This window comes from Stegostoma tigrinum, chromosome 14, assembly GCF_030684315.1.
Source record: "Stegostoma tigrinum isolate sSteTig4 chromosome 14, sSteTig4.hap1, whole genome shotgun sequence".
Classification (NCBI taxonomy): Eukaryota; Metazoa; Chordata; class Chondrichthyes; order Orectolobiformes; family Stegostomatidae; genus Stegostoma; species Stegostoma tigrinum.
Genome location: NC_081367.1, coordinates 45604868 through 45618687, shown reverse-complemented (window position 1 = coordinate 45618687; position 13820 = coordinate 45604868). Strand labels below are relative to the sequence as shown.

Here is a 13820-nt window from a genome sequence, read left to right as displayed (position 1 = left end):
TGAACTGTGTCCAATGTGCTATATAGGTTAACACCCCATTTGCCTTTTTAACTACTTGCTGTACTTTCATGCTAATCTCTTGTGATTTATATACAGATCTTTCTGTACTATTGTATTCTGCAGTTGTTGTCAATTTAAATAGTATTATGCTTTGCTATTCTTTCTGCCTATATGGACAGTCTCAAATTTTTCCACATTCTATTCCATATGTCAAATTTTTAATACATTTGTCAAAGAGTCTTTTCTTCACAAAATCACAGAAGTATCATGATTCTACCTGATTATTAACGATCTTCTAAATGTACTGCTACTAATTCCTTACACATTTATTCTTGCATTTTCCCAATTACTAATATTAAATTAACTGGGCTATAGTTTCCTACTTAATGCTTTGCTTATTTCTTGAATAGTGAGGCTATGTTGTGGTTTTCCAATCTGCTAGGTCTTTCTAGAATCTATTTTATAAATTTTGCAAGAAGCAATGCATTTATTATCTCAGACCCCATTTCCTTTAAGATCCCAGAACATTGGCCATCAGCTTCAGTGGAATTGTCAGCCTTCAGTTTTCTGAATATTTTTTCTTTAGTGGTTATAATTATTTGAAATTTTTCGCTCAGTATTGTCCCTTGATTTTCTGCTACTTTTGGAATTTTTTGTGTCCTGTGGACAAGTGGACAGTATTCCATCACACTCCTGATTTGTGCCTTGGAGATGAGTCAGGACATGAATTACTATTTGCAGTATTTCTAGCCCCTGACCTGCTCTTGTAGCCACACTATTTGTATGGCTACACAAACAGAAATTGCTGGAAAAGCTCAGCAAGTCTGGCAGAATCTGTGAAGAGAAAACAGAGTTAATGTTTCAGATCCAGGGACCCTTTCTCAGAACAGATGGTAACTCTGATTTCTCCTCACCAATGCTGCCAGACCTGCCAAGTGATTTTTCAGCAATCTCTGGTTTTGTTTCTGATTTACAGTATCTGTAGTTCTTTCAGTTTTTGTTTCTGTAGCTAGTCCATTTCATTTTCTGGCCAATGGTAACCCACAGCATGTTGATAGTGGAAGATTCAGTGGTGAAAATGCCATTGAATGTTAAGTGGTGATAGTTAGATTCCCTCTTTTTGGTGATGGTTATTGACTGGCACATGTGTAGAATAAATATTATTTTCCACATGTCAACCCAAAATATTTTCTTAGTCTTTCTGCATTTAGTACCTGAGGAGCTTATTAACCACTTCTCCCTTATTTCCTGAGTAAATTCTCACTACTTATTTCTTAGTGTCTAATCTCTGAGACATAGCTAGCAATGTACGCTATAACAGTTGCTGTGGCTTGTGTGGTATGTAACTTATTTGGAAACTCAAACCAGAAGAAAAAGATCACATCACATATAAGTGGATTGCATGTCAAACTTTGCAAGTGCACATACTGCATGATCATAAAAACAGTGAAGTGAATGGGTATTTGTGCCACAAGTTTTGGATTAATATATCTCTGACACAGTAAGTGCTGAATTCACTTATAGTTTCGCTATAATGTACCTTTACTTTGTGAAGTACTGACAGAGGAAGCTAAGGAAATGCGACGAATTTTAAGCCACTTTATGGATACTTCAAAGTGTGCAGTTCCTATGCAAGTGTGAAATACACTGATAATTGCAAACTTAGCTAGCTACAAATAAAATCACTTATAAAGCAATGTTTAAGCACTGATTACACCAAGCACAGTAAATTTGTTTTATTCATTTGTGGGATGTGGGCATTACAAGCGAGGTCAGCACGTACTGCTGTTCCTAGTTGCCCTTGAAAAGGTGGTAGTGAGCTGCTTCTTGAACTACTGAATTCAATGTGCTGTAGGTTAGCAGGGTAATTCTAGAATTTGACCCAGTGACAATGAAGGAACAGTGATATGTTTCCAAGTCAGGATGGAGAGTGGCTTGGAGGGGAAATTGCAGTTGCTGGTGTTCTCAAATATCTACTGCCCTTGCCCTTCTAGTTGGAAGTGGTTGTGGGTTGAAAGGTGCTGTCCCAGGATCTTTGGTGAATTTCTGCAGCACATCTTGTAGATAGTACACACTACTCAATTTAATAAATACTTCAAATTTGATGCTCCGTATCAAGATTGTATTGGGGTAACAATCGAAGCCCAGGAAGATAAAGTGTGAAGGTGGATGAACACAGCAGGCCAAGCAGCATCTCAGGAGCACAAAAGCTGACGTTTCGGGCCTAGACCCTTCATCAGAGAGGGGGATGGGGTGAGGGTTCTGGAATAAATAGGGAGAGACGGGGAGGCGGACCGAAGATGGAGAGAAAAGAAGATAGGTGGAGAGGAGAGTATAGGTGGGGAGGTAGGGAGGGGATAGGTCAGTCCAGGGAAGATGGACAGGTCAAGGAGGTGGGATGAGGTTAGTAGGTAGGAAATGGAGGTGCGGCTTGGGGTGGGAGGAACGGATGAACTAACCAGGCTTCAAGGACAGTATACTAGTTTCTGCCACTCCAATTCAACTAATACAATTGGCAGTCTCATTGTTTGTTGTTAGCTGGTGGATGAACAGAAATTATCCATAAAATACCTGTGCTGTGAGGGACAATATTATTATGCATTTCGATACAACCGAATTGGATCTCTCATCTGTCGGTGACAAAAGTGCTGTTAACTATGTGTTATCCTGAGTCATACCCCACGGTATTAGCCAGCACAGATTTGACATGCTGAATGCTCTCCTTCTTTGTTGTAACCATTCTTTGAGTGTGTCATCCTTTAATTGGAGTTGGATGCACAATACATACTTACAGGAGAAAAAAATTTAACTAGTTATTAACAATATTAGAAAAAATTCTAACAAAGTATGTATTTTCCCATTATCGGACAAATTTAATGCAATTCTGTTCAGTATATGATTTCCACAAAATGAAATTAGGGCTTCATACATCACATTTAATTTCCAGAGGAGAATAATTGAGAACTTTTATTAACATGTTCATTTAATCTAGCAACATTCAGGTTGCTGTACGCAATAAATTTCACTCTGCATTCACATATGTTTTAATTTACTTTCTGTTTGCTTCCATTTTCTCTGCTATCCTAAAAGTTCTGACCTATACACAAGATATAGTTTTGTAGGTTTTATCTAAGATTAGTGACATTGCTTATGTATAAGCCTAAATGACAGAGAATGTCATCAGATTTTTCATTTTCTTCTGAAACAGATTGTGCACTCCAATGTTTTCTTGGGCTTGAGATAATGGGAACTGCAGATGCTGGAGAATCCAAGATAATAAAGTGTGAAGGTGGATGAACACAGCAGGCCAAGCAGCATCTCAGGAGCACAAAAGCTGACGTTTCGGGCCTAGACCCTTCATCAGAGAGGGGGATGGGGTGAGGGTTCTGGAATAAATAGGGAGAGACGGGGAGGTGGACCGAAGATGGAGAGAAAAGAAGATAGGTGGAGAGGAGAGTATAGGTGGGGAGGTAGGGAGGGGATAGGTCAGTCCAGGGAGATGGACAGGTCAGGGAGGTGGGATGAGGTTAGTAGGTAGGAAATGGAGGTGCGGCTTGGGGTGGGAGGAAGGGATGGGCGAGAGGAAGAACAGGTTAGGGAGGCAGAGACAGGCTGGGCTGGTTTTGGGATGCGGTGGGGGAAGGGGAGATTTTGAAGCTGGTGAAGTCCACATTGATACCATTGGGCTGCAGGGTTCCTAAGCGGAATATGAGTTGCTGTTCCTGCAACCTTCGGGTGGCATCGTTGTGGCACTGCAGGAGGCCCACGATGGACATGTCATCTAAAGAATGGGAGGGGGAGTTGAAATGGTTCGCGACTGGGAGGTGCAGTTGTTTATCGCGAACCGAGTGATATCCTACTAATTGTAATATGGATTTAATAAGGCAGGTTTCTCCAATGTAAATAAGGAATTCAAGCTCCCTACAGTGATATATACAGGTCTTTTGAGGTACAATTTATCCTATCATTACAATCAAATTTATTCAAAACTAGGAACAGAGCAGAGTGGAATGGTAATTATAACGTACCTTTACTTCGTGAAGCACTGACAGAGGAAGCTAAGGAAATGCGCCGAATTACAGTTGGCTCCTTAGACTGTGATTCTGGGAATACAGAAAATCAATGCACGCAAAGATTAGGAAAGAAACCAGGAGAAGAAGCAGGAAAATAGTGGTCAAACACTGGTCAGATAACAGCATAAAAAACCAGAATACTCTGCTTGTGATCCTTTATACAGTTAATTTGCAAAATAGCATCTTAAAAATATTTTCATTTTCTTAAGTATATACTGTCTTTTTAAAAAATATGTACTTTATGACTTTTTTCTATCATTTGAAATCTATCTTATTCAGATCTTGTACTCTTAGCTAGCTTTAATGGAATTGAAAACAGTTGAATTGTATTTACACAGTAAAGTAATGGACACAACTGGAAATGCCATTTGCGAGCTTTAGACACTTCATACCGACTACACTGAAATCAGAAACGTTTTTCCATTAAATAAAGAAAACAATAAGTGGAGTCATTAAAAATGATGGCGAGCATTACATAGAAATTACACAAGTGACGGCAATAGAAGAAATCCACTGTTCTCCAATGTGTATGTATTACGGACAAGTATATTGAAATCACTATGCATTTTTATGCATATATTTTTATACAATAATCTATTTACTTTGTATTCAGTGCAAATAATAAGTAATTTAAATTTTAGCAAGCTGTTTCTTGCTTCTTCTCGGAGACTTACGCAATCTATTTTTAAAAACGATTCATGATTTCAGTTCCAAATATTACAGGATGTTGTGGATTTACATTAACAAAATATTAAAAACAGCCTGTCTTAAATTCTTACTGTGCAAAATACAGAAGACAATATAGCATTTGAATACAGTAGAGTTGTAGCTACATGGTGTTCAAGAGGGAAGTGTAGCTGCCCTTTTCATATGGGTGGATAATTAGTGACAGGTCTTGTGAACAGTCGTAGTAGGTTCAGTGAATCTGTATTGAAAACAAAAAATGCTGGAGGTCACAGCAGGTCAGGCAGCATCCATGGAGAGAAAGCAAACTAACGTTTTGAGTCTCTGATGAAGAGTCATCTAGACTCAAAACATTAAATTCTGCTCCAGTACTGGTACATTCATAATATGGTCAAACATGGTGTAATTCCTTTAAGTTGGTCAAAGGGAATTCAAATCTGCCATTCAAAGTGATCAGTCTCAATAGGGAACATTCCACACCAGTATTGGTGCAAATGTGAACTAGCAGATGCTGCAACCATTGCATGATCCACTGAAAGGAGCCAAATGGATCAAATTTCCTGGCTACGGTTACCATCACTGTTATTGGAAATAGCATGGTTGGTGTGCTATGAGGCTGCAGTTATGGTTACAGCAGGTGGCAAATTTTAGTGATGAACCTCAATGACATCAGATACCTAATTCTATTGAGGTTGAGGGAGAATAATTTCACCTTGGACTGTCTGACAGCTACAGCTTTCTGCTGAAAGCTCTTCCTGCTTCAACAGGTTGCCTTGCTCTGAGTCACCTTTTCTCATTCTCCCTGTCATGCTGTCATCAAAGAAGATGTAAACCACTGCAGGGTCGAATAGCATTCAATGTGTCACACTGATTTGATGCCAGCCATACCACTTTAAAGCTCAAGGCTCCAAATACTGCTGTCCGAATTTTGTACAGATAAACATACATTGGATGAAATGTTATGACCCTCCCGGGATACATCATTGCCTACATGACTCTGCTGGTATTTTCTCAGCTGCAAGAGAGTGGTTGGAGGTCTCCGTCATCCTTGGGTCAATAGACACCCTTCACTGGCCTTCAAAGCCTCCGTCCACTGTCAGAGTGGTCTTAAGCTGTGTGACTTTGGCACAGTGAAGTATTGTTCCTTGTTGTCAACCTTACTCAAGTTTCTGCCTTAATGTTTCTTCTCTGCTATTCCATGGGATGCACCTACATGGCTCCATTCCCAACTGTTTGAACAGACTCAATACTTTTCCAGCTACAGCTTACTTTCTTTGATGAACTATCTACTCTTGGTTGTGAACCTTCCCTGTCACTAACATTTAGCAACATTGTCAGTAAGTAAGTGTTCAACCACCACATAGAATCTTAGAATAATTCCAATGCATGAGAATATTCATCCCATTTTATCACTACAGACTCTGCAGTAACAACTCTACTTGGCCTATTCAGCTGAGGTAAATGTGAATGCGAATTAAATCAGCCATGATCTTATTAAGCAGCCTACTTCTCCTAATTCATACGGCTGTTTGTTCTTCTTTGGATATTGATCCAATTCCCTTTTGTAAAACACTGTAGGACCTGCATCCATCACACTCAGACTACAGCATTCCAGATGTTGAACACTCAAATTCTCGCCTGTTTCTTTTAACGGTCACCTTAAATCTCCGTTCTATCATTCTCAATATTCCTGCCAAAGGGAAGTTTCCCTGTGTCTACTCTGTCAAGAATTCTCACGATTTTCAATGCATCTATCAAATCTCCTCTCAATCTTCTATTTTCCATAAAGTGCCATGTCCAGAATTGGACAACATATTCGAGTTGATACTAAAGCAATTGGTAATAAAAATGTGTTTTAACTACCTTGCTTTTGTGCTCTAAGTTTCAACTTATGAAGTCTAAAATCCTGCATGCCTTTTGAAAACATTTGCTCAACTTGTTCTTCCACCTTCACTAAATTATGCACATAATCTCTCTGTTCCTGCTCCTCCTCAGAATTATGTCCTTCATTTTAGACTGTTTCTTCTCATTCTTCCTACCAAAATGTATCATTTCACTCTGTCCTGCATTAAATTTCATTGACCATATATACTCCTGGACCACCAATCTTTCTACGTCCTTTTGAAGGCTATCATTATTCTCATAGGGTATGATAAAGCCTGTCATGTGTAATTTATTAAATGTTTTTGAAAGTTTTTATCCACCAAATCAAATACCTCTATTACTTCAATAAAATACTCAGTCACATTAGTGAAATATGATTTGTCTTTAATATGTCCTTGCTAATTTTTATTAATTAATCTACACTTCTCCAAATGATTAAAACCAGAGTCTTCAATCCCAGCTAAAAGATTGACTCCCTTACCACTGACTCCATTGAATTGCCCAGCCACAGGGTGGAAAATTCCAAATTCAAAATACTCTGGAAATTTTAGAATAGTGAGCGTAGAAACTTAGTAGGGTGGGGGGAGCAAGCACAAAATCAATTTCTGAGTTAAGATTTTGGTATTAATTTCCTAGAATCTTTCAGGCAGGTGCGATGGTTTCCAACTCTGCTAGTTAGGAGCATTATTTCTACACATAAGCATGCCAAGAAAACTCATTAATAAATTATCCTGCTGAAATTCTGTTCTTGAATGCAATCCTGCTGGACAAAAATGGGCAACACATGATGACAAATACTATTGTATGCATGAGGCATGTATCTACTGGGGTTGGAATTTTCCTGCAAGCTCTGATGAGCTTCAACCTCTTCAGTAACTTTGGTCCTTCATAAGCGCAACATTTCTTTGTGGAAATGCTGACTGACAGTGCTCGGGCTGAGGCCTGACTGGGTCAATCGGCTCACGAGAAGTATCAGTCATATGCAGTTTTGTCTGTTATTCTTAAACACTTAAAGTGCAAAGTGTGAAGTCTCACTGGGCTAACTGACTGATGAGAAATTCTATCTGGTCCTATGTGGTTTTCCTTGATGTTCGTAATGTTTACAGTGTGAAGGGGAAAGCCTGATCAGGTCGACAAGCCTGCCCAAGTGAGACATCCACGTTGGCTGATATCAGGAAACATTACTGGGGCAGGTAAGTGAGGTGTAACACAAAAAGGGGCTGCACTCAAGATAGTCACTATAGGGCTACCTAGAAAGCAATCATAGGGAATGCAGCTTAAAGGATGTGGTTATCAGGGGCTCTGGAAGAATCTTGGGAAAAGGAGGGAGGACACTGGATGCTGAGGGAAGATCACAGTAATGAGGCAAGGAGGACAAGAGAGATTTGGAACTGCATATTTAGGATGGGAACAAAATGGGTTAATTGGGTATATTATGGAGGATGAAAGAGCAGGTGAATTGAATAAGGGGCAATGAGAGTCTAAGGCTGGACATGAGAATTTGGATAGGAACGGAATCAGGGATAGAGCAAGAGTATCAAGGGAGGTAATGAAAGGACCAATAGTCACAACTGAAGATTGAAAAAAAATCAGAGGGAAGGGAAAGGCCATCTGCAGTGATGGGGGTGGGGAAGGTGAAGTGTAAAGGGAGAGGATAAAGGATGAATAAGTCAAATGAACAAACATACAACTACCAGCTCCATCTTTCATGATCTTACAAAAGAAGACTCGAAAAGAGTGCGCGTACAAATGAGAATGGCCCAAGATTTGTTTGTATGTGTTTCTTGACAATGTGAAAAGACCCAAGTGAGGAAACTGAAACATAAATTTAAAAAATAGGATAGCACAAGCACTCAGTTATAGCATTAGCACTAAAGGGTAGCAGAATTAAGGCGAATAAACTCTATTAATTCCTAATATCAACATTCAAATTATGTCTCATGATTTATTTAACTTTGAGAAGGTGATTTAAGACTCAACAACGGTGCTGATAATGTTGTTGGCTGGGAGGTGGTGAGAGGTTATTCCAGATTAGGCTTGTTTACTTGAAAATGAAAGACATGGGGATGAAGGCTGTTGGCCTGATTTGCAGGGATAATGAAGGCCACCAAGAGTCATTTTGATTTCCAGCCATGCAGCAATAAAAGCAATGTAGGGAACATGGCCACAAAGATATTGCTCACAGTAGCCCCAAGAACGGGAAATTTATTCATGAGTCATGGAGGATATACCTCTGTAGAGTGGCTATAAGGTAAATTTTACCTAACAGATGAGCAGCCTGATGGTGGCCAAAAGGGTGGCATGACTAAGTCAAGATCTTAACTGGAAAGCAAGCACTTAATTCCTGATACTCTTTTACAGATCAGGACTGTGGCTGTGAAGGAACAAGTAGAAGGGTCCCCACAAAAAGGGGCTGCATTCAAAACAGTCACTATATAGGGCTACCTAGAAAGCAGTCATAGGAAATGCAGCTTAAAGGATGTGGTTATCAGGGACTCTGGAAGAATCTTGGGAAAAGGAGGGAGGACACTGGATGCTGAGGGAAGATCACAGGTATCAAAAGAGGGTATACCAAAAACATTGCAGCTACTAGCAGATGTTTGAAAAGCCCAAACATGTAGCTTAAGTTCCCCCTTTCTAGAGGTTATTTTCTTCACAGAAGGCAAAAGTGATTGCCTCAGTACTCTATACTGTACCTCATTTTGTGCATGTGAGTGTATATGTTGATCAGCATCCCTCAAGTTATCTACAAAGAAAACACAAATATTCGGAAGCCTTAACAGATTGAAGGAGACTGTCATATAACATGCTATATTTAAGTTAGGTGTATTGTTGCACGGGAAACTGACACCTGTGCATCTAAAGAGAGCAATAAGCTTTAATTGTTCCTTTCTTATGGCTATGTCCTGGCATTGTGAGAGCCACAATTCAGCTTGAGTAAGCCTGCTTAAAGACAAAAAAGCTGCAAATGCTGGAATCCAAGGTAGACAAACAGGAGGCTAGAAGAACACAGCAGGCCAGGCGGCATCTGGAGGAAAGGAGCAGTCAATGTTTCGGGTATTACCCTTCTTCAGAACCAGATGTAGGGGTAGGGGGCGCTGCAGATGAAGAGGAGGGGGGCATGGGTGGAGCTGGAATGGTGGACACCGATGGTAGGTACGACCTAGCCTGTCGATGGGAGGGATGAATCTGATTGGTGGCTGGAAAGGAGGGTCAGAAGGCAGAATGGAAGGAAGGAGGTGGGGCTGGAAGGGGACTTGGGTGATGGGTGGGAAGGTTATTTGAAATTGTAGAACTCAATGTTGAATCCTCTGGATTGGAAGTGGCCAGGAGGAAGGTAAGGTGTTGTTCTTCGAATGTGAGTTCCGAGTTACTGCAACACTGGAGGTGGTCTCCAGCGCAGGATTTGTTCTGACCGAGGCTCTGCAATTGCTTTCACTCAAGTGGTGTTCCCAAAGCTCAGTCAGACTAGTGATGGTGTGCACTTCCATTGGAATACTCTGCTACTCACAGGCTCCACTTGCCACATTTTCCAATGATAAAGCCAGTCGAAGTGCTTGTTTGAAGTCCAGTTGGGCTTCATTTGGTAGGTGCTTTTGCATTATTAAATCATTAATGCCAAATACCAAATGATCTCCCAGCTTTTCATTTGCCTGGAAAAAAATAACACATTCTTTCCAGATACTGGACACAGTCTTCAACCGCAGAATCGAATGATCAAGCTTCCCAATTAATGGCATGATGCCAGAAATACTTGCCTCAAATCAAAGTGACTGTTGCGAGCAAATTTCTTTGGGAGGTTGCTTTTCTCCTGTCGCCACTGAAATAACTCCACAGTAGCCAGTATCCTCCTAACAGGTCGCCCTTTATTTACACATAGACAGTTCTTGACACTGATCCAGCTTCTTCAGAGACAGGTCTCAGAGCAAGCAGAACCTCTGATGCTCCTGTTTATAGCTGTCAGCCAGGGTTCCCTGCTTGGACCAGATTAACAGTCCCAAGGTCTGTCTATTTTAATTGAATGTGTCTAAATGTATTTTCTTGGCCCATCACGTTGTGTACTAGGTATACTTATTCAATTCAACATATTTGAACTATTTTAGGCATAATACTCTAGGTTTTAGGAACGACTTTGCTTTTAGATATTTTAATCACCTTTGAGGTATGTTGTGATACACCTCTGGAGCAAATTGGTGACCTGAACCTGGTTCAGAGTCAAAGACAATGATACTGCACCACAAACACTCACTACTTTGATTTTATTCTACTGTCAAGATTGAAATGAGGTGTAGTTATATATTTTATGCTTGGAACACGAAATAATTGAGTCATTGATATTTAGCTTTTCAAGGACAGGATGTCACCTTTATTCACAATTTGTAGGGTTTGTGGTCTAGTCATAACAAGCATTAAAAAAAAGATAGTGGAGGAGGAAGGAATGAAGACCATGTAGAAATTACATGCATCTTTTCTTGCAGAGGATTATCTGATTGGCTTTTCAAATCATAATCTGCACATTGAAGTGTATGTGGCAACTTTAAAGTACATTCTATTAAAAAACACTTGTCGAGACATTTATAGTGGCTGTTATATATGGATAATATACAGGAAACTACTCGTCAGGTTTGCTTTAAATTTAGAACAGTTTGGCTCATTGTCTAACTAGCTTGAAATTTGACCTGATGCTCTTGGCTTAGTATCCCAGAATGACACAATATGGCCAGTGTAGGAAATTAATGAATGTCACACTCATGCAGCAATTTATTCTTTCTAACCTCGGGATGCAAGGCCAATGTTGGATTGAGTGGGGTGAGCATAACTAATTGTTTTGTGTTGTTGCTTGTCTTGGAGTGCTGAAAGCAGCTGAGCCATGCCTGCCCCGGAACATGTTGCATTCTCCAACACCAATTTCGTGCATTTTGAAAAAGACACACACTTAAATTTAATGAACAGGTGCACTAACCTTGATGTGGCAGTGAAGGTCCTCCTAGAAGTTCAGATCTACAATATCAGCACTTTTTGCATGCAATTTTCTCAACAACTTTACTCAAGCAATGGCCTAAGCTGTTATCAGACTTGCAACATTGATTTATTTGTCCTGTTTGTGTTTACCTTACAGACTTTAGCTGACTATGCATTTGACAACTTAGAAGCAATGGATCCTCGTCTTTTTTTCTCCGATTTCTCAATTTGCTCAACTTTTTGCTGGATGAAGCTACCCTGGTAGATTAATCCATTTATTCCTGTTTTAACATCAGTCTGGTGTGCACTTGCCTCTTCTCATATTAAGAAAACAAGGTGAAGACACAGAATGAAGAATTTAATAACATTATATTATTTTCCAACTTTCTTCCCTCTTTTCCTCGACTCATTATTGGGATAAAATTTCCCAAGGATCCTCTCTGAATTACCAATTCCTAATTTGAGTGGCACCAGACTATTGGATTGTTGAAGGCTTCATAGTTGAGCCTAGTCAGACATCTGCACTTAGCAGATAGATTTCCCAAATGATTCGGGCAGGCTGATTTTGTTCTTCTCTTTCTTCCTTAGTTTTCATGATTTGGGGGTGGTTACAATGCCTGGAATCGTGCTGTTTTTGAAATTGGCTGACAGCACAGATTATGGATTTGCAGGTGTTACTTTCCCCTTTATAAAGTTTGGTACGGCACCACATGATGTATTTCTCCAGTAAACCCATGGGGTACTGCTATTGAGAAGGTGTTGGTAAGATGGCTTCTTGCATTGCTGCAGTCCATTTGCTGTAGAGAGGGAATTTCAGAATTTTGACCCAGTGGTACTGAAGGAGCAGCAATATATTTTCAAATCAGGATGATGAGTGGCTTGGAGGGGATTTTTCGGCTGGTGGTGTTACCAGTAATTATTGCTGTCCTTGGCCTTCTAGCTGAAAATGATTCTGGGTTTGGAAGGTGCTGTCTAAGGAGCTTTAATGAATTTTTGCAATGCGTATTGTAGATTGTACATGCTGTTGCTACCGAATGTCAGTGTGGGAGTGAATGGATGCTTGTGGTTGTGGTGCTAATCCAGTGAGCTGCTTTGCCTTGGATAGTGTCAAGCTTCTTGAGTGTTGTTGGAGCTGCCCCATCTAGACAAGAAGGAAGTAGTACAGTGCACTCCTGACCTGCCTTTTAGGTAGTGGACAAGCTTTGGGAATGAGGAGATGAGTTATGTACCACAGTATTTCTAGCCTCTGACCTGCTCTTGTAACTACTGTGTTTATATGGCAAGTCCAGTTGAGTTTCTGGTTAATGGTAACCCCAAGGATGTTGATAGTGGGGGATTCAATGATTGTAACAGTATCAGTATCAGTATCTGAGGAGTTGCAAATGACACTGAACATTGTGCAATGATTAGCAAGCATTCCCATTTCTGACCTTCCGATGGAGGGAAGGTCATTGATGAAACATTGATTAAAATGGTTGGGCCTTGGACATGACTCTGAGGAACTCCTACACTGATGTCCTGCAAGTGAACTAACTGATATCCAACAATGACAACCATCTTCCTTTATGGTGTACATGACTAGAACAAGCATAGAGATTCCCCCGATTGCCATTTTCTTCACTTATGCTTGACTTCTTGATGCTGCTATCAGTCAACTGCGCCCTTGATGACACGAGCTGTAACTCTCACCTCACTTCTGGACTTTATCATATTTGTCCATATTTCATCTAAGGCTGTGATGAGATCAGGAGCTGAGTGGGCCTGGCATATCCCAAACTGAGCATGAGTAGGCAGTTTACTGCTAGCAAGTGTTTTTGAATTTTTTGAAGAAGTGGCAAAGAGATTGATGAAAGCAGAGTGGTATACATTGTCGATATGGATTTCAGCAAGGTGTTTGACAAAGTTAGATCATATGAAATCTGGGGGAAGCTAGCCATTTGGATACAAAATTGGCTTGAAGGCAGGAGATAGAGGGTGGTGGTGGAGCATTGTTTTTTGGACTGGAGGCCTGAAACCAGAGGTGTGCCACTAGGATCATTGCTGGGTCTGCTGTTTTTCATCATTTATGCAAATGATTAGCTTGTTAATATAGGCTAGTAAGTTTGTAGATAACACCAAAATTGGTGGTGTAGTAATAGTGAAGAAGGATATCTCTGAGAACAATGGAACTTGATCAGATGGGTTAATGGGCCAAGGGTGGCAGATGGAGTTTAATTT

The 13820-nt window shown here is 40.2% G+C and overlaps 1 protein-coding gene across 7 annotated transcripts in view; it reads right to left on the bottom strand.

Moving 5' to 3' along the window:
* The window catches only part of mcf2l2 (MCF.2 cell line derived transforming sequence-like 2), a 360445-nt gene that overhangs the window by 35139 nt on the left and 311486 nt on the right, over positions 1-13820 (bottom strand). For all 7 annotated transcript variants that reach the window (XM_048541672.2, XM_048541670.2, XM_048541668.2 and 4 more), the window contains one exon: positions 4029-4103. In XM_048541672.2, coding sequence (XP_048397629.2) covers positions 4029-4103 — 75 coding nt within the window. The remainder of the gene's footprint in view (positions 1-4028; positions 4104-13820) is intronic.